Here is a 19,046-nt window from a genome sequence, read left to right on the forward strand (position 1 = left end):
GGGCCGGGGTCCCTTCAATATCTTTATAGTAGACACTTGAGTCCCCCTAACCTGTGCTGCTTTTCTGCCTACAGAAATCTCACCATTAAAACTTCATAACCATAGGGATGCCTTGTTTTGCTGTTACAGTGCAAATGCTATTCCGCTGAAGGTGGGTCTTGCCAGCAACCCCTGTCTTTGCTTTTGATGACTTGCTCATATTTCCCTGTGGGGAAATTTTAGGGAACTTCCTGTCCCTGATCTTTCACCTTATCTTGTCACAAGTCTTCTCATGGCTTCCCAGGACCAAGCCTCTGCTTATACCACTGGCCTCGGCAGAGGCCCAGCCCTGCAGCTGGGCTTGGAGCCCAACTTGGAGTTCTAGCTCTTTAATTTCTTCCAGGACAAGGCATCGCCTGTGGTCATGTTACCCTGCCTTTTTTTTTTTTAATCACAGACAGCTGAGCTGTTAAGCATTTTTTTCCATCAGACTATAACTGTTGTATTAATATAACCTCACTACCCGGTAGTCACACACATTCACCAATGTGTACCCTTTAACTCATTCTCTTTATTCCCTTTTATTCTCTGATTTACTTAATTTAGAACCTTGAAGTTGGAAGAATCATCGGCCCAACTTCTCTCCCAATATAGAAACCTGTATTCCATTGGTAGCTACTCATAGCTTGGTAGTTAAGAGAGTGGCTTTGAAGTCAGGCATGACCTACCATTTACTGGTTGTGTGACCTTGGATACTTGACTCTTCTGTGTTTCATTATCTGCAAAATGTAATTAATAATAGCAAATACGTACCCTGTTTCCCCGAAAATAAGACCTAGCCAGAAAATAAGCCCTCGCATGATTTTAGGTGCCAAAATATGGCACCTTGGCATACTGAATATTTTAAGTTGAAGGAGTTTGTGGAAAAGGCACCCTTCTCCCTGAAATAGGTCCTAAAATCCTCATGTGAGGGGGGCGTGCCCTCCATATCCTGGAGGAATCATGGTAGGGCTTCTTCTCCGGCTAGGTCTTATTTTCCGGGAAACAGTAGTAGGAACTCAACATTAGTCATTTTCTATAAAGGGTCTGCTTATACAACTTATTAAATGAACTTTATCTTGTGGAAACTGTTAACTAGTTTTTGGAATGAGACTATATTCCTCTGTAATTACCCACGGGTCTTGCTCTGCCTTCTGGGGCAGTCAGTCTATACATAATAAAAGTCCCTGCTCCAGAGGCCGCTCTTTGAGGTACCTGAAAGTGGCATTCATGCCCTCTGAATCTTCTATTTTTGGGGCTCAATGACAACTTCAGTTCTTTTAGTAGCTTCCTAGGCCACAGCCTTAATTTGGTTTCTGGGCCCTTGAAAACTGTGATTACTGTCATTGGGATCTGTTCTGGGATGTCAGTGTCCTTTTGCAAAGAATGGTACTCAGAATTGAACTTAGGACCCTAAAGATAGAGCCACCCCAGCAATGAGGTGGCTCTCCCATCTTATATCTTTTCATGCAGCCTAAGGTAAAGTAGCATTTACTTTTTTGGTAGCTGCATAATACAGTTGACTAATATTAAATAGACAGTTGGCTAAAACCTCGCATTTCTTTTTTTTTATTTTTATTTTTAATTGTGGTAAAATACACCTAACAAAATTTTCCATTGTAATCAAGTGTACATTACAGTATTCTTAATCACGTGTCCATTGTTGTGCAACATCTTTTGAACTTTTTGTATCATATATGACTGCAACCCTGCACACCTTGAACAATTCATTTCCTCCTCTGTCATCCTCCAGTAACCACTATTCTACTTTGTTTCTATGAGCATGATTTAGGTACCTCATACAGTGTCTGTCTTTTTGTAATTAGCTTATTTCCCTTAGCCTGCTGTTCTCCAGGTTCATCCATGTTGTAGCATACAACAGGAGTTCCTTCTTTTTTTAAGGCTGAATGATATTCCATTGTATGTTTATCCATTCATCAGTTTATCTGTTTTGTTTATCTGTTGATGGACACTTGGGTGGCTCCCACCTTTTGGCTATTTTGAATAATGCTGCTATGAACATGGTATAAAAATATCTGTTGGAGACCTTGCTTTCAATTCTTTGGATATATACCTATAAGTGGAATGGCTGGATCATACGGTAATTCTATTTTTTAATTTTTGAGGAACCTCTATACTTTTTCCCCACAGTGACTGCACCATTTTGTATGCCCACTAACAGTGCACAAGGGTTCCAGTTTTTCCATATTCTCACCAACATTTTATTTATTTATTTATTTATTTATTTATTTATTTTGCATAGTAGTCATCCAAATGAGTATGAGGTAATATGTCATTGTGGCTTTGATTTGCACTCCCCTAATTATTGACAATGTTGAGTATCCTTTTGTGTGCTTGTTGGCCATTATCTTTAATCATGTTTTTCCATCCAGATTTTTAAGCCCAGGATTTGTTTTATCTCTGTCAAGCCTCAGCTTATTTATATCCTCTTGTTCCAGTTGGTTGAGATCATTTAGATTCTAATGCTTTCATCGTTAGTTTAGTGTTTCTTCCAGCTTCATGTCAACTTTATATTAGACATATCTGGCCCAAATCATTTTCTCCTCAGCCAAGTAAAGATGGCTGACCTTCTGACTTTTCAGTGACTAGCCTGCCAGAAAATTTTTTTCCTCCTGTTCCTAAAGGGAGTAGCAGTGCTGGTGGATTTCTTATATCTTACTGGATCCTGCTCAAAATTATTGATCTAAGTAATCTTAATCATCCAAATGGGTTTGTAGCTGTTACTTCTCATCAGAAACATATTCAGTGCTATCTATAAAGTGTTGGTTTCCACATGGGATGCTGAGGAGACATGGGCTGTATCTCCAGGGCGACAATAGAAAATTAAATATGCACATGGGAGAGAGAGGAGACACATAATGGAGGGGCTGAGTATTGTTTCCACCTGAGAGCATTTCCATAATCATTCTTCTCTTCACTCCTCCCATCCATCCCCTCCTTCCCTCCATCCCTCCTTTCTTCCTCCCTCTCTCTTCCATTCCTCTCTCCCTTCTCTCTTCTTTTTTCTTTGCTCTTTCCCTTTCTTCTTTCTTTAACAAACATTTATTGAGCACCTACTGTGTACCAGGCATTGAGTCAGGGGATGTTGTGGAAGGAGGCGATACAAAAGTTGATAGACTCTGGCCTCCCTTTGAGAGGAGTTTGCACAACTGAATTACAGACAGAGCAGAGCTGTGCTCAGATGTAACTGTCCAAAACTCTCACACAGAATTCACAAAGTGTCNCGTCCTCCACAACTAGACTGAAGAACAAAACGACAGCAACTTGTCTGTTCCCCTTCCCCCAATTCCCCAGCATTGTTCCCATTCCCCCAATTCCCTAATAAAAATTTAAAAAAAAAAAAAGAAAATATGTGTTTTCTGATGGTCTTAGGCGACCCCTGTGAAAGACTGAGAACCGCTGGTCTAGAGTGTCCATTTTACAGATGAGGAACCTGAGGCACAGAAATTAACTTGCCAGCGTCACTCAGCTAGGAAGTGGGCGGTCAGGATCAGAGCCAAGGTCTCTTCACCTCCAAATATAATTTGCTCCTAAACCTCACTGCCTCAGGCATAAGACTGAGACGATCAGTCAAAGAATTGAGAGTTGTCACTAGCTTAAGGTATTTTTCTAAAATTGACTTGGTGATCCACAGAGTGACTTGGTGATCCACAGAGTTGATGATTGTGAGTTTGGAGAAGTCTGGTGAAGAACCCTAGGCCTAGTACTTTGTAAAGGCTAATTTTTAAAAATGAAATATTTCAGACATAACAAGGTTTAAAGAATAAAAAAATGAACACCCATGAACCCACTGCCATCTTTAAAAATATTACCAATACAATTGAAGTCCCTTGGGTATCCTTAATCATATCCTACTTCCTGCACTCCCAGAAGTAACTACTACCCTTAATTTGGTAGTTATTCCTATGCATTTTCTTCATACATATGTGTCCATTAACTTATGGTATTGTTTTACATCTTTTAAATTTTTATATGGCATTTGGTTGAGAGTCCCCAAGACCACCTCTATGTTCAGAGATTCACTAGAAGGACTCACAGGATTCAACATATANTTTTTTTTCTGAAAAGTTCTAATGCTTTTAATGAACCTCATGACTTCCTATTAGACTCTTACTCCTGCTGTCTCTCCTTACCCTTGTCTAGTGGGAACCCCTGAGGCCACTGATGGAAGCCAGATTACCTGGACATCGGACCATGAACCCCTGTCCTGTGTGGGAGCAGAAGACTGGCCGAGTATACCTATTCTTCATCTGTGTGTGGGGCCATGTCACCGAGCGTCAACAGATTATGTCAGGCAGGAATGCTGCCCGCCTTTGCTTCATTTGTAGTAAGGACTCAGGCTATTCATGGAGCGACGTGAGGGACCTGACTGAGGAGGTCATTGGCGCAGAGGTGAAACACTGGGCCACATTTGCTGTGGGCCCGGGTCATGGCATCCAGCTGCAGTCGGGGAGGCTGGTCATCCCTGCGTATGTCTACTACATCCCTTACCGGTTCCTTTGCTTCCGGTTACCATGTAAAGCCAGGCCTCATTCCCTGATGATCTACAGTGATGACCTAGGAGCCACATGGCACCATGGCAGGCTCATTAAGCCCATGGTGACAGGGGAGTGCGAAGTGGCAGAGGTGACTGGGAGGGCCGGCCACCCTGTGCTGTACTGCAGTGCTCGGACACCAAATAGGAGCCGTGCAGAGGCTCTCAGCACTGACCATGGTGAATGCTTTCAGAGGCTGGCCCTGAGCCAACAGCTCTGTGAACCCCCACATGGCTGCCAAGGCAGCGTTGTGAGTTTCCGGCCCTTGGAGAACACACATGGGTGCCAGGACCCTGCTAGGAAAGATGAACCTACCATTCAGCAGAGTCCTCTGCTGGACAGCTCACAGGGGCTAGAGCAGGAAGCTGGAACAGGGTCAGAATCATGGCTCTTGTACTCACACCCAACCAATAGGAAGCGGAGGCTCAACCTAGGCATTTACCTCAACCGGACCCCCTTGGAGGCTGCCTGCTGGTCCCACCCCTGGATCTTGCACTGCGGGCCTTCTGGCTACTCTGATTTGGCCGCTCTGGAGGAGGGCTTCTTTGGATGTTTGTTTGAGTGTGGGTCCAAGCGGGAGTGTGAGCAGATTGCATTCCGCCTGTTTACAGACCGAGAGGTCCTGAGCTACGTGCAAGGGCACTGCCCCAGCCCTGGTAGCAACTCTGAGCCAATTCAAAACTAACTGCCTTAGGATACAAATTTCCACAGGAGGGAAACCATAGAAAGCAACCACAGCCAGGATCACGGAGGCCAGGATAACAGAGGTTACTAAAGTCTGCAGGAATCCCAAGGCTTCCTACTTTTTTGTACCCCTCCAAAGAGCAAAATGAAAATTTTGCCATAGTTATTGCAGTGGCAATAACACTGAACTGTGTGGGTTGGGAGACCATGATGTGATCCTGGGCCGGCCACTGGCTTGCTTTGGGACCTTGGACATGTGGCCTGAACTCTGGACCTCGGGTCTGCATCTGTAAAATGAGAGGATTGGTTCTGTGATTTCTCTTCTTCCCACCCCAGGGAAAGGCACAGTGCCAGCATGCTCCGTGGTCAGCAAGTCCTGGCTGCATCTAGGACTCAAAATGGAGGTCAGAGGATTCATCTTGTCAAATGACTCACTGCTCGTCCAAGTGTGAGGTGACAAGCAGGTGTCATGGCATGAAGAAAGATCTGGATGGTTTGTTCAATTTTTAATAACAGAAAACACCCACACCCTTCTAATCATGCTCAGAGCTCCACAGGCCCTCTGTCCTAGAGGAATTGGACAAGACAGCAGAATCATGAGGTCACCTACCTTCTCCAGCTCTGCAACTCTGCTCAGCCTTCCCTTCCTCAGCCAGAAAGCATGATTTCCTAGGGAGAAAAAGAGAAGCTCGACGCTGGTGGGCCTCATTGTTTCTTATGGCTTTACTCCTATGAAAGATGCACCTGAAATGCATTTATTAGGATGCCTCCTGATAGGAAAAGGACATGGGTTAGGACTTTAAAGTGTTGGACAAAACCTCCCACGGCCTCTGCTCTCAAGGAGCTTACAGTTTATGAGGCCAGAAGAGGGAGAAAATTCAAGGAAATAAATGCAGCTGGTGGGATAGCGTGTAGACATTGGCTGTAAGTTGGTGTGACAGTCGCTCCTGACGTCACCGTCTTAGTTGCATCTTCATTGTGCCTGGAGTCATGTGACCCAGGACTTGCCCAGGCTGCTGGGTTTTCCCCAGGTTTGTTTTTCTCAGGTTGTTGTTCTGGCCCAGCCACTCCCTTCATCATGAGGAAGGCCTCTGGAATCCCAGACCTCTGCCTCGGGTCTGTCTATTTGGACCTACTGATACCGCTGTTTGTGAAGTGGGGATGCCTCTGTCTAATAGATTTGGGGCTGAGTGTCGCCAATGCTGGGTGATACCAGATGACACCAGATTGGGTGTTTTATTTTAGACGGTTCCCCCCCGAAGCCTGTGCTTGTGAGAGAAATTCTGTCATGAGGGATTTCTTATCCCTATTTTAGGAGGATAATGCCATAAACTGGTACCAGCTAAATATATATGGTTATTAGGTAATGCCCCCAGAGAATAAGTCGTAGTGGTGGAGTATAGCCTAGGAGGCTAACGGGTGCAGTTGTCCTAGCCAGATGACAGAAGAGACCTGTAGGAGGACAGTAGAGATTAACTTCACCTAGGTCAGCGTATGGCTTACGCCCATGTCATAGGGTAGCTTTAAAAAAATCCCCTTAGCCTCTCAGACATTTTTCAGTTATCTTCCCAGGACTCAGATGTGATCATTCATTCACTCATTCCTACATTTATCCAGGTATTCTTGAGTGTCTTGCATCATGGAAGGAGCATTCTGTTGCCTTTCATGGTTGAAAACTTGGGCTCTTCATTGCCCACTGAAGGGTACTTGCATTTAGCCTGGCACGTAGGACCTTCAGTTGTTGGGTGAAATAGTGATTACTTATTTGTACTTCTTTATATGAAGCCCACTGTCAAAAAAGACCTCTGTCAAGTTGGACAGTGGAGGAAGGTGGGGGTTTCAGGGTGGACACAGGGAGGAGCTGGGAAAGGGGAGAGGATTACGAAGCCAGCCCCTGCCTGAATAGTAGAAACTTCTTGTTCGGGAAAGCTTTCCTGAGCATCATACTCCACATAGATAGGACTAAGGAGGATGACTACATTCTACAATCAGGGCTAAGGGGCGGAGAGAATGAGAACATCAAGACTTCTTTGGGGCCATCCAAGAAGGGAGTCCGGTAAGGGACCTCAGTCCCATGCTAGTGTGGACCACAGATGACCAGCACCAGGACTCCTCAGATCTGTCTGTCTCTGAATTGCCCTCCCTTTTCTTCACTTTCGCCTCATGTTTGCTTCTGCATAGTGACTAGCACTGAAACTCTTATTAGGCAAAGGGCCTGTGTGCACATTAAAGGGATAGCAAGAAAAGAGGGTTGGGGACAGACGTAATCCAGAATGAGGACTGGAGAGAGGAACAGTGGGTGGCGGCAGCTGTGAAGAAAAAGAACAGTAGATAGGAATCCTGGCAGAGAATGAGCATGAATACAAAGCCTAGGATGGAACGACGGTATAAGTGATGGTTGCTGTGTGGAAATAACAGCAGGCTGGAGCTGCTCTCTGAACTGTACGGGAACAGAAAGGCCTGCACAGGGCAACAGGTTAGGCTGCAGAGAAGTTCCTACCCAACCCCATAACTTGAAGCTGGCTCAACTTGGCCATGTTCCAGGCGATCCACAAAAACAGCTGCAGGCACTCCAACTCTGTGCCCAAAATCTTCAGGGCCCTGGGGCCTATCCTGGTATCCTAACCGAGCCCATTTCAGCCACTCTCAGGTTGGTAGAATGGAAAAGATAGGGCAGGTGATGGCAGCTGTGAAGAAAAGAGGAAAGCAAACCGAAGGCCTGTAGTCCAGAGATGTGAAGAGAGGACTGCATAAGGCTGTGGTCCTCTGCTCACAGATGCCCCACCCTGTTCTGGGGCCCTTACAGTGGATCCACGCAGCAGGCTGCCCACCACTGGAAGTGCGGGGTACACAGACCAGCCTCCCACGGCCCCCCAGCCTGCTGTCCTGCTCATGCTCCCTAACTCCTGGGTCCTTACTCCAAGGTTCCTGATGTTTACCTCAGTCCTTTGCCATTTGGCCCTTGTTATTTGGATCTTTTTCCTGGTCTCCAGTCCTCAGATATCCACAGGATATCATGCAACTGTGGCCATCGGGAACAGACATTGCACCTTGTCTGTTGGGCAGCCCAAGAGACCCACAGAGGCCCCCTGAGGCTGCACAGCCTCCTCCCTGGGACGGTGGGATTCAGTACTCCCACTTGGGCCAGTTAAGGCTGCCCATTCTTCTCAAGTAGGCCGTGAATTTTCCCTACTACAATATTCCATGGCTGGCGTGGCATCCTTCTCTGTGCTGCTGGAGTGCAGTTTGAGCCTCCCTGCGGTCCTGATCACAGGCGGCCCTGTGTTATTGTCTGTGCTGTGCCCTCTAGGCCTCCGCTAGACTGTGAACTCCTTGAGGGCCAAACCTGTCTGATTCCTCACTGTCCTTTTCACCTTGAATCACAGTGACTTATTTATAAACATGTGCTTTTTCTGTCATATTCTGAATTCCCTGAAGAGAAGGACTCTGTGTGAGTCCTCTCTTTGTCCTCTGCACCCAGCACAGGGCCTGGCACAGAATAGACAGCAGTCAAGTTATGCTGAATTAATAAAGGTTTTAAAGACCCTTGGCCTCCTGGAGCTAATTGGGAAGCTAGAGGGAGTTTCCCCCCAGGGAGGAGTGTGTTGCATCCCTCTGTGGCTTCAGAGCCCTCGTAACCTGGTGGACACGCACCCTAATGAGCCTTCTCTGTGCCGACCTGCTTCCAAGGACAGTCACAGCATTTCCTGGGAATAGCTTTTCTCTGGCTTGAGCTTGGTCCTGCCTGATGTCCCAAGGATCACAGTCCAAGCCCAAAGCCAAGCCTTGATTTGGGGTTCTCATTTCACTGGTATTCCCCTTGGGTCTTTGGTTGGCTTTTCTGTAACTGCCACTCCTCTGGGACTCAGAGGGAGTTGCTGGGCTCAGCATGTTCCGAGTGTGTCTTGGCTCTGTGATCCCAGGTGCCAGAAATGCTCTCTGTACTGTTAAAACAACCATGACTCTTTGAAACAAGAAAGATGAATAAAAAGCAGAATTCTGGTGACTGTTTTTTCTTGTTAAGGAAACCGAGATCATTATCATCCTGATACTTATATCTAGTTTGTACCCAACTTCTTTCAAAGAATGGATTTAAGGCACTTTCTTGCTTTTCCTAAGAACTTTTACTTTCAGGAAACTTGATTAATAATCCTGTGCACTTTTACACATTGTTACTGGAACATAGTTACCTATTGAGGGCAGCAGGGCCGAGATGACTGTGACTGGCTACACTTAGCTATTGGAGGTGACAGAATGCAAGACCTTCCTCCGCCCCACACACCACCATCTGACACCAGCCCCAGTGCTTGTTACCGCACATCTTCCTTTTTCAAAACACCTTGAGGTTACTCTCAAATGGTAGCCGGGGAGGCCACAGATACTTACCTCAGTGAAGCAGGGCGATAGCTTTAACTTGAGATTTTCGCTAGACTTCCTGTTTGTTCCCTTGGATGCTTAGAGCACCGATTCCACCAGTTTGTTTCAGCATAACTCCAGTTCCGTCAGTAGGTCCATCTGCTTTTTAAAAACAAATTGAGTATTGAAAAAGTTTCAAATGGGCATATCTTTCATCATAACACTGAATCGTGATGAAAGAATAAATGAAGTTCAGGGAACTGTTCATTTCTTAGTTTTACAATTATATAATCATTTTTAAAAATCCAGTGACCTAATCTGTGTGTTGTGTTAGATTGCTTAACGTCTGAGGGCCCTTCAGGGTTTGAGAGGAATATGCATAAACTACTGCATATACTTTGGAGCTCAATTAAACTCACGTTCAGTAAGGCATTGAAAACCTCTTAAATATTTAAGCAATAACATTGGATGAATCAACTGCCTGAAACATAAATACCATTTACAAATTTAGTATAGCTGATCCTTTTGAACATTTCAAACACCATAAATAGTAGATAAAACAAATAAAGCCAACGATCAGAAAACATCCTCCTACCAACACGGAGTACAAAAGAGTTGATGCCGTGGATTTAACTTTGTTCCTTATCCTTACACCTCTTGGGACTTCTAACTTTTAAACTTCCTCAGAGTTTTAGTAACTTGACCAGACCCGCCTCCCACCACCACCCTCCTAGGGATCTAGTGATAGCAGATCCAAAGGAAAAAGACAAACTCTCCACTGGGAGCATGAAACTGGGAGGTTGGGGGCCTGGACCGCGGACGGCCCTCCTGTCCTCCTCGGCTGGTGGGGATTGCCTGTGTGCAGAAGCCAGAAAGAATGGAGCCAGGCAGAAACAGTCCTGATGACATCCACACTGGTCCTCCCTGTTATGGGAAATACACCCCCCCACCCCCAACCTTTATTTGACTTTTATTTCTTAAGCTAATTTGAGTTGGATATATTGGGTTGTTGGAAAAGTCGATGCATTTTTGCAACGAAAAACAGAAAAAATATGTCACGACTTTTCCGACAACCCAATATATATAGCTTGCAACCAAACAAGTACAAATGCAGATTTTTCTCAGATTTGATTAACTGGTACCACAAGCTGTTAGTCACCATCTGGAGCAGCATTACAGTCATGAGAAATTAACTTTTAATACAGCCTACTAACATTTGACCAACAGTCTTATCTAAAGGGTATGTTGCCAGGAGAGACCTTGGGATAGAAGGAGGAAGGACTGGATAGGGTGAGTCAGGAGTCCAGGGTGCTTGTCCTAGAGCTTGCCACTGATGTGTTGGACAACTATGTGCCAGTCACTGGCCCTCTCAGCTATAGCAGGAGAATGATCCTTGCTCGCCGAGTGGTTGGGTCTGATGAGCTGCTAGTGAATCCTCAAAAGGGTTTAGGAAACAGTGCAGTGTCATGTAAATAGCAGATATATCCCCTTTCACTCATTGATCTCTATTATCCATCAGGATTGGCAACATTTAACAGTTGAATGCTGAAAATGAGGGAGATGGATAGGAGGGGAGGAAGGCAGGGTCCAATGGGGAGGGTACTCCAAGGCTGACAGATATTTTGCCTCAGCTCCACCTTGTCCTCAGAAAACTGCCCAACCTCCTGACCTTGGCCCAGACCTTTTGCTCCCTCACTATAAGTGATGATGACTCAGCTTCGGTACAGAAGAGGGAAATCTCAGCTCCGAGTAAGGAGGGAGTTTGTCTGAGTCAGCTCTGTTCTCTGTGCACACCATAGATCCAGGCCTAGCACAATATAGGAGAGAAGGATGCAAGGGGAATAACATTGGTGAAGTACCTACTTTGTGTTTTAAGGTATACATGCATTCATTTAATTCAACAATCCATTTTAGAGATACGCAAGTTGAAACGCAACCAGGTTACAGGATATGTTCCCAATGTCACATACCTGTAAGTGATGAAGTCAGACCTGATTCTAAACCTATATTTTTGTCATATGGCAACAAAGACAGAACCGGGGGTGATACCTTGCAGACTGATGTGAGGCAGAGTCAGTGCTTCTAAGTCCTTGGAACATGGGGTATTTGGCAGCTGTAGTAATAACATGTCTCACAGTTGCACTGGGGTGACCTCTCAAACCAAAAATCCTCCCCCCTTTTATTTCATCCAAGAGAAATGCAGTCGCTTTTCTCCCTTGGGTGGAAGCCCAGCTCTAGCTGGAGATTACTCTCCAGCACCCCCAACCTTCAGATCATCTGCCTTCCAAGACCCAGAGTCATCCTAAACATAGATTTTTGTTGTCATCAACTAGGAATAGAATCAGAAATGAGAGCATGGATTCCCTTGAGAGGTAAACTTAGAACTTGGCAGCGGGTGAAGCTGACTTAGTGCTGAGTGAGAAGGTCAGGGGCCGGCAGACACTGGGCAGGTCTCTGAGCCACATGTTGGAGACAGCAAGGCTGCCCCTGCATTTCCTCTCGGTGGACCAGTCCCTGGAGCTGTCCCCAGTGGCTGGGCCTGAGCCCCTCACGCAGTGTGGAAGGGCCTCCAACCATTGTCTCTAATCCCCACAACAACCAGGCAAGCAAGGCGTTATTGTCCCCAACCTACAGACCAGGAAACAGCCTTGGAAAGGTTACATAACATGGGCAAGGGTCTCAGCTATAATTTCTTCATCTGTAAAAACTAGGATAAAGTAGCTCATAAGGTTGTTGTGAAGGTTATGTGAGATAATGTATTTAAACTTAAATAAAAATTTAAAAGTATTTGGCACATAGTCGATATTAAAAAAATGGGAGTTGTCATAATTGTTATGACTTTTCCCTGTAGGAATCATATTAGCTGATCACGTGTGTGCAAGGTGTTAGCAGTACTTTTCAAGCTTATGTGTCCATGTGAATCACCTGGAGAGGGTTTTTTGTTTGTTTTATTATTAGTTTCAGGTGTACAAAACAATGCAATAGTTATCATTTTCATCCCTCACAAAGTGACAACCCCCACCCCCCCATCCAGGGCCCACCTCGATATCATACTTACCTATTACAATTCCATTGACTCCATTCCCACATTATACTCCACATTCCATGATATATATGTAGGAGAAGGGGAAGGGATGAGACAACAAAAATTGGTCACAACAATATGGCCTCAGGGATAGAAAAGACAGTTTGGGGAATATAATCAATAAAGTTGGAGAGGTTTTAAAAAATAGGTTCCTGCCTCCCTTCACGAAAATCTAATTCAACAGGTCTGGGGTGGGGCCTGAGAATGTGCATTTCTAACAAGTTCACAAGTAGATGCTACAGGTCTGTGAACTACTCTAAGTAGCATTATGTTACAATACTCACCGGTCTATCTGTTACCTCACCTACCTCCTACTCACACTCTTGCCAGTGCTGTGGGGTAGGAGGAACAGGCTGCTGCTACTAGTAAGGTCCACGTGGAACCAAGTTTCAGTTCCCAAATAGGTGTCTAACCTGGCTCTCCAGCCTGCCAATTGGCTGGCTCCTTCCTAGGTCAGAAACTCAGCCTTCCCGCAGCATTGTAATTGCCTGGGATTCTTACTGGTATTCTTGCCAACTCTCATGGAAATGAAAGGTGACAGCACAGCTTGGACACAGACCTGGACCTGTGGGCACAGGGTGCTTTTTCACCTGCAGAGCAGGTTTGCAAGACTCTTGGGCGCAGCCAGGTCTGGTAGGCAGTGGACAAAGAAGTCTTGGGACTCGGCTCTGTGATGAGGGGCTTTCTATGCCTGCAAAGGGGAGACTAAGGGTCAGCACAGGGTATGAGCTAAGCCTGGACAGTTGCCAAGCTAGAGATTGCTGAACCCCATGGGTTTGACAGTAAAATGTGAGATTCAGGGGCAAAGGGAGTGAGGCTACATGGCACCCATCAGTCAGTAAGCTGACCCTATGTCTGGTCTGCACTGTCGTGTTATGCCCTTGGTGGTCACACTGTGTGTGCCCATAAGGCGCAAGTCTTCTGTACTGTCTCTTGATACCCCTCTCTTTAGCACCCTGCCCTCAGGGGCTCCAGAGCCAGATTTCTTTGGGGTGAAGACATTGGAAAATGGTCAGGAAGCAGCAGCACCTTTCCTGCTATTCTATATGCCTGAATTGAAAGTTTGGGTTTTTTAGTTAAAATTGAATGATGGCCATAGGCCATGGAGTTTGGGTCAAGGCCAAGTCCTATGGGTAGGTATGAGCTTTTAGGGGAGGGTGCCATGCCCTTTTGTTCACCATATTATTTTATCCCCTAGCATAGTAGGTACTTAATAATATTTGTTGAATGAATGAATGAATGAATGAATGAATGGCCATTCCAGCTTCAATCACTTAAAGAAGTAGAGAACCAGGGCCAGCTGAGCAGCTCAGTTGGTTAAGAGCTCGCTCAAAGGTTTGAGCTCTGAGCAACAGTGGTTTGAGTCCGGCCCCAGCTGAGCTGCCGCTGAGCTGCCAACAGGTGGCAGGATGGCTCAGCTAAAAAAAAAAAAAAAAAAAGTAGAGAACCTCCAAAATTGGGAACTCAAAGGTGGGGCTTAGGCAGGATAGGACACGCCTGCCTTTCCCGACCTCACTCCTTTAGTTTGCAACTTCATATGTGACATGGTTGGTCCTGGTAGGCTACGTTAAAGTGAACCCAAGACTCAGGGATGTGCCATTAAGAGGACAGATCACAGGCTGGGGCTGAGGAACACCTTTGCCATTCCAGCAATCCAGGTTCATACCATGTTCTGCATTGTTCCTCAAAACCTTTCCTAATGCCTGATCTGAACACTGCAGCCTGGTGTCTACCATGTTGTCGGCACACATGACCTGGAGCCTTGGAAGTGAAGAGCAAGGCCAGTGTGCTGGCGGCAGCAGGGATCAGTGAGAGAAGTCCCAAAGGGGAAGCTGAATCTTGAAGTGAAGCCAGAGCCTGTTGGGTCATCTGCCTTTTACCCCTCAAGTGAAGACTCCCCCTTGCAGGAAAGTAACTCTCAGGAGGGTAGGGTGGGGGGCTTGGGAGTGGGGCTCCACATTTGCTTTCCAGGCTGATGAGTATCCCAGTGTTTCAGGAGTCGCAAATGGAGGGAACAGGCCTTGTACTCAGCCCAGAGTCAGGAGATGGGGCAGGTCCTCTCCAGACCTCCCCAGCCCGGTGGGGCCTGACAGGGAGCTGCAGCTGCAGATACACTGACGCTGGCTGACCCTGCCTGTGAGGGACAGATGGGTTCGAGATTTGGGGGCTCAGGTAGGTGATGTGCTTGGGCAGGACTGCTGCTTTAGGTGTACCATACAAAAGTGCCTGGCCCAGAGGCAGCTGGGGCCTGACATCCGCCATGTGGAGCGCCCCAGGCCATGCACCTGTAAGGCTGCAGCTACCCAGAGGGTGCACCTTCTAATTAGTACGGGGTAGACCATGGGACAGCCTGGGTTTGGATTTCTGAGGCAGGGCTGAGCTCTGGCTGGGAAACCCATGCCTGGCTTCTTTGGGGGAAGCCGGGGCCAAAAGCTGGCTGTCCTGCTTGTCGTGTCTGAGAGAGGATGGCCTGGGTCTGGGATATGCCTCCCCTGCAACTAAATGTGGGGTGCTCTAGGCCACTCTCAAAAGAAGCCTCTGTACTTGACAATGGGACCTCTGGCCTGTGGGTAGAGATTAGTAAAATGTTTTTTCTGTGAAGACTGGAGGTAGGGAGAGTAACACTTAAGTGACATTTAGAAAAATGTAATTCATAAATGGAGCAAAATGATAGGAAATTAAGGTTATACTGGGAATCAAGAGACAGCTTGGAGCAGAGGTAAAGGGTCTTCATTCTAATTAGATGCTGGCTCTTTTTTTAGCCCTCCCTCCTTCACCTCCTTTTTTCCTTCCTTTCTTCCTTAAAAACAAAACAAAACAAAACAAAACAAAAAACAGCTGAGTGAGACCTTGGGTAATTTATTAAACACTTTGAGCCTGCATTTGTTCTCTGTAAAGTGGACACAGCAACACGAGGATTCAGTGTGCGTGAGTGATGCAAAGGGACAGAGACGGGCGAGCTTGTCCTCTCCACCCCTGAGCAAGGGCCTGGCGCCAGTGAAGGCTGTGGGCCCCACTGCCTATTGTCGGGGTCGCCCAGTCACTCCCCACTGCTCCTCCAGGACAGGAGTGAGTACTGCTTTGTACAAAAGAGGAAGTAGAGGCTTAGACATCGGCCAGGTGCCTTGTCAAGGGTCACACAGCAACTTAGTGATGGAACTGAAGCTGGAACCAGGTAGTCCAGTGATGCGACCCGCGCACCAACTGAGCACTCCCGACTGATTAGCCAGGAGCTTACTGAAAGGGTACCTGAGAGGACTGGGTGGGAGACTGGAAAAGAAAGAGACTAGAGACGAAAGCTGGGGACAGGAGGTCCACCCAATGCTGATGGCAGAGAGTGGCCCCGTTTATTATTGGTACACAGCTTTTATAGCAAAAGTAACTTTCCTTAGGTGGGGGGGGGTTTGGGGAACTTGAGGGAGTAGTCCCCTCCTCCCAGGGAACACTTCCCCCGGGGCTTTCCATTGGGTGTGGGGAAGCAATTTCCCAGAGTAAAGCAAAACACAGCAAGCAGAAACTGTTCACAGGCTGGCATTCCACTCTAGCTTTCAAGGCCGTTGGCTGTTTTCTCCTCAGCGGCCAACCTTCCCACGCTGCTCACCCGGGCCTGAGAGCCTTTCAGCCTGCCAGCTTTCAGGCTTAACCCTCACTGCAGACCTCTGGCTCCCTACAGTCCAGAGACTCTCTGGAGCCAGCATGGAGTCAAGTTCACTTTTCTGAACTTCTGCAATCCCAGAGTTATCCAGGTGTGGGCTAAGACCAGTTCCCCACAGATGGAACGACAGTCCTAGATCAGGTCAGTGAGAGAAAACCGAGGAGCTGGGCTCTCTGTGAGGGCCTCCCAGCCGCTCTGTCTCCCGGGCCTGACCCTTACGCTGAGTCCTGCTGGAACAAGATCCAGGTGGGTCTAACTTTTACTGTGGGCCTGCCCAAGACAGGGGCACGAGTTTAATGCTCACCAGGGCCCTGCAAGGCTGGCAGCATTTTCCTACATTTGAGATGAGAAAAGTGAGGCTCAGAGAGTGGCAGTGACTTGTCCAAGGTCATTCAGTTCAAGTCTGGTCTGGCTCTGACCTTGGAGGCTCCCAGACCAGGGTTGCGCCTATAACTCTGTGGCACTGCCAACATTGACCACCAGGTGGCAATCTCCCCCAACATCCTGCTGGCCACAGACAACCTGGAAGCTTCACTAGCAGCGCCTGTGGTTGGTGACAGAGCAGCAATCTGTGCCAGTTTTTCAATACTGCCATGAGGCATCATTTTTTAACTCTGTTGTCCCCAAGGGGGACTTGATGCCAGGGAGGAGCCGTGGCTTTCCAGAGGAGAGAGTTCTATGTGTGTGCATGAGCCCCAGATCTGCTTCAGTCCAGTTCCATTACAGACCTGTGGACATGCTGACCTGTGGTCAGCTGAGATGGTGGGAATGAATTTCTTGGAGCCGTGTTCTTTCCCTTCTGCTCTCTCTGTTGCCTGTTCCGAGATGGGAGCTGAGTTTCTCTTTGTGTTTCTTTTCCTGTGTGTTCTTTGTGTGGAGCCTGGGGACTGCTGCGATCTCCCATGCCTGCCCGCGCCCAGGAGGAACTGGGAGGGGGTCCTCTGAATCCCTCCTGGAACACCTCACCATGCCCCTTTCATTGCTGCTGGCTGGAACAGACCCCTTCAGTGGGAGTCCCGCCACTGCTAACTCTCCCGGAAACTGCATCCCGGGCTCCGTGCTGCTCGGTGGCAGCCCCAGGATGAGCCTGTGGGTTCCTGGCTCAGCAAGCTTTCTGCCAGGATAAGAGGGGAAGGTTCCCCTTCCGGCAGGCATGCCCAATGTCTGTGAGGAGCTCTGGAATGCTCTCCATCATGGCAGTCATTTCTCAGTGTGAACAGAGCACTCTTCATAAGGCTATAGCTGACTTCCCCCTTTTTCCCACATAAGTCGTGCATGTGTGTGTGTGTGTGTGTGTGTGTGTGTGTGTGTGTGTGTGTACGTGCACACTCCTTTGGATCTCTCTTTGCAGAGTGTGGTCTTAGAGCCTCTTGTCCTCAGTTTGGGGCCTTCATTACAATTCCACAAATCAGAGGCCTCAGGGAAAGTCCTACCCTACATTCTGTCAAGTAAAAGTCATGACAGCTACTTTGGAGGGCCCTGAAAGGGTTTCGTTCAGAAGTGAGGAAGACTGGGGGCTCCTCAGTGGGCAGGGACTTGCCGTTTGAGCTCTGTGTCCCCAGCACCCATGACAGGGCCCGCATGTAGCAGGCATCGAGGAAGGTTACTCACATGAATGAAGGTCCCTGAGGTGACCACCCCCCACCTCAGGTTAGATCAGGTCGCCTTTCAGAGCAGGAAGGGGTCCCCTCCCTCTGTAGCTCCCCACATTCCCCTCCACAGGAAGGGGGAGGGCTGAGAACAGAACAAATATTTATCAAGGTGAGCATTGCACAGCCACTATTTCAAGGTTTCTAAGCTTTTCTCAGTCTCATGTCTCCTCCTCCATGATTTTTGCTAAATCCATGTATTATTCACATTTTTCTTTAGCACATTTTATGTATATACCTAATTTCATTGTCTCCTAAGTAATAATACTCATGAGATCACAGGTTTTATATCTTAGTTATATTTTTTCCACATACACATTAAAATAAATATGTAGCTATTAAAAAAAATAGCAGCGATCACCAGCAAACATCCTATGTACCACCAGTGAGGTGTACACCACTTGGGTTATTTAATTTTACCAAAACTCTATGAGGGGTTATTTCCACTTTGCGGGTGAAGAAATAGAAGCTCAGAGAGGTGAGTTGACTTGGCCAAGGTCACACAGAGTCTTCTGATCTTGGCCCCACTGCCCACAGATAGGAGCGGTGAAAAGAGGAGTGTGTGCTTAGAGCAGGTAGGGGTGGGGGGGGGTGCAGCTAACCAGTGAGAAATGAAAGAAGGCAGGGAAGATGGGGGGGGTGCAAGACTCCACATCAAAAAGGCAAATGACCTGAGTCTCAATGTCCTATGCACAGTAATGGCCATGAAAATAGCTGCAGATTTGCCTGCATTTGTGTGACCAAGATTTATTGTGCCAGCAACTCCGGTAATAGGATGATGAAAGCACTGCAGCTGGGGCCGTTGGCTGGAGATTAATTATTAGGGGGGAGGGGGAATGGCCTGGATGATACCCAGTGGTGGAGATGTAACCCACTGGGAGAGCAGACAGGCAGACCTTAGAAATCCAGTGGACCCCTCCCCACTCAGCTGAGACCCAGCAAGGGAGGCGACTGGCCTAGAGCCAAGCCAGTTCACAGCAGAGCAGGGTGGGAGCTCTTCTCTGAGTGCGGCTGGTTCCAGGGACAAAGCAGCAGGAGGTGCC

At 47.3% G+C, this 19,046-nt stretch overlaps 1 protein-coding gene across 2 annotated transcripts in view; it reads left to right on the forward strand.

Annotated features, from left to right (window-relative positions):
• Positions 1 to 9,262, forward strand: part of NEU3 (neuraminidase 3) — a 22,145-nt gene extending 12,883 nt beyond the window's left edge. For both annotated transcript variants that reach the window (XM_019649448.1, XM_019649449.1), the window contains exon 2: positions 4,183 to 9,262. In XM_019649448.1, coding sequence (XP_019504993.1) covers positions 4,183 to 5,259 — 1,077 coding nt within the window. In that variant the 3' untranslated portion in view covers positions 5,260 to 9,262. The remainder of the gene's footprint in view (positions 1 to 4,182) is intronic.
• Positions 9,263 to 19,046: the final 9,784 nt, after the last annotated feature.

This window comes from Hipposideros armiger, unplaced genomic scaffold, assembly GCF_001890085.2.
Source record: "Hipposideros armiger isolate ML-2016 unplaced genomic scaffold, ASM189008v1 scaffold_132, whole genome shotgun sequence".
Classification (NCBI taxonomy): Eukaryota; Metazoa; Chordata; class Mammalia; order Chiroptera; family Hipposideridae; genus Hipposideros; species Hipposideros armiger.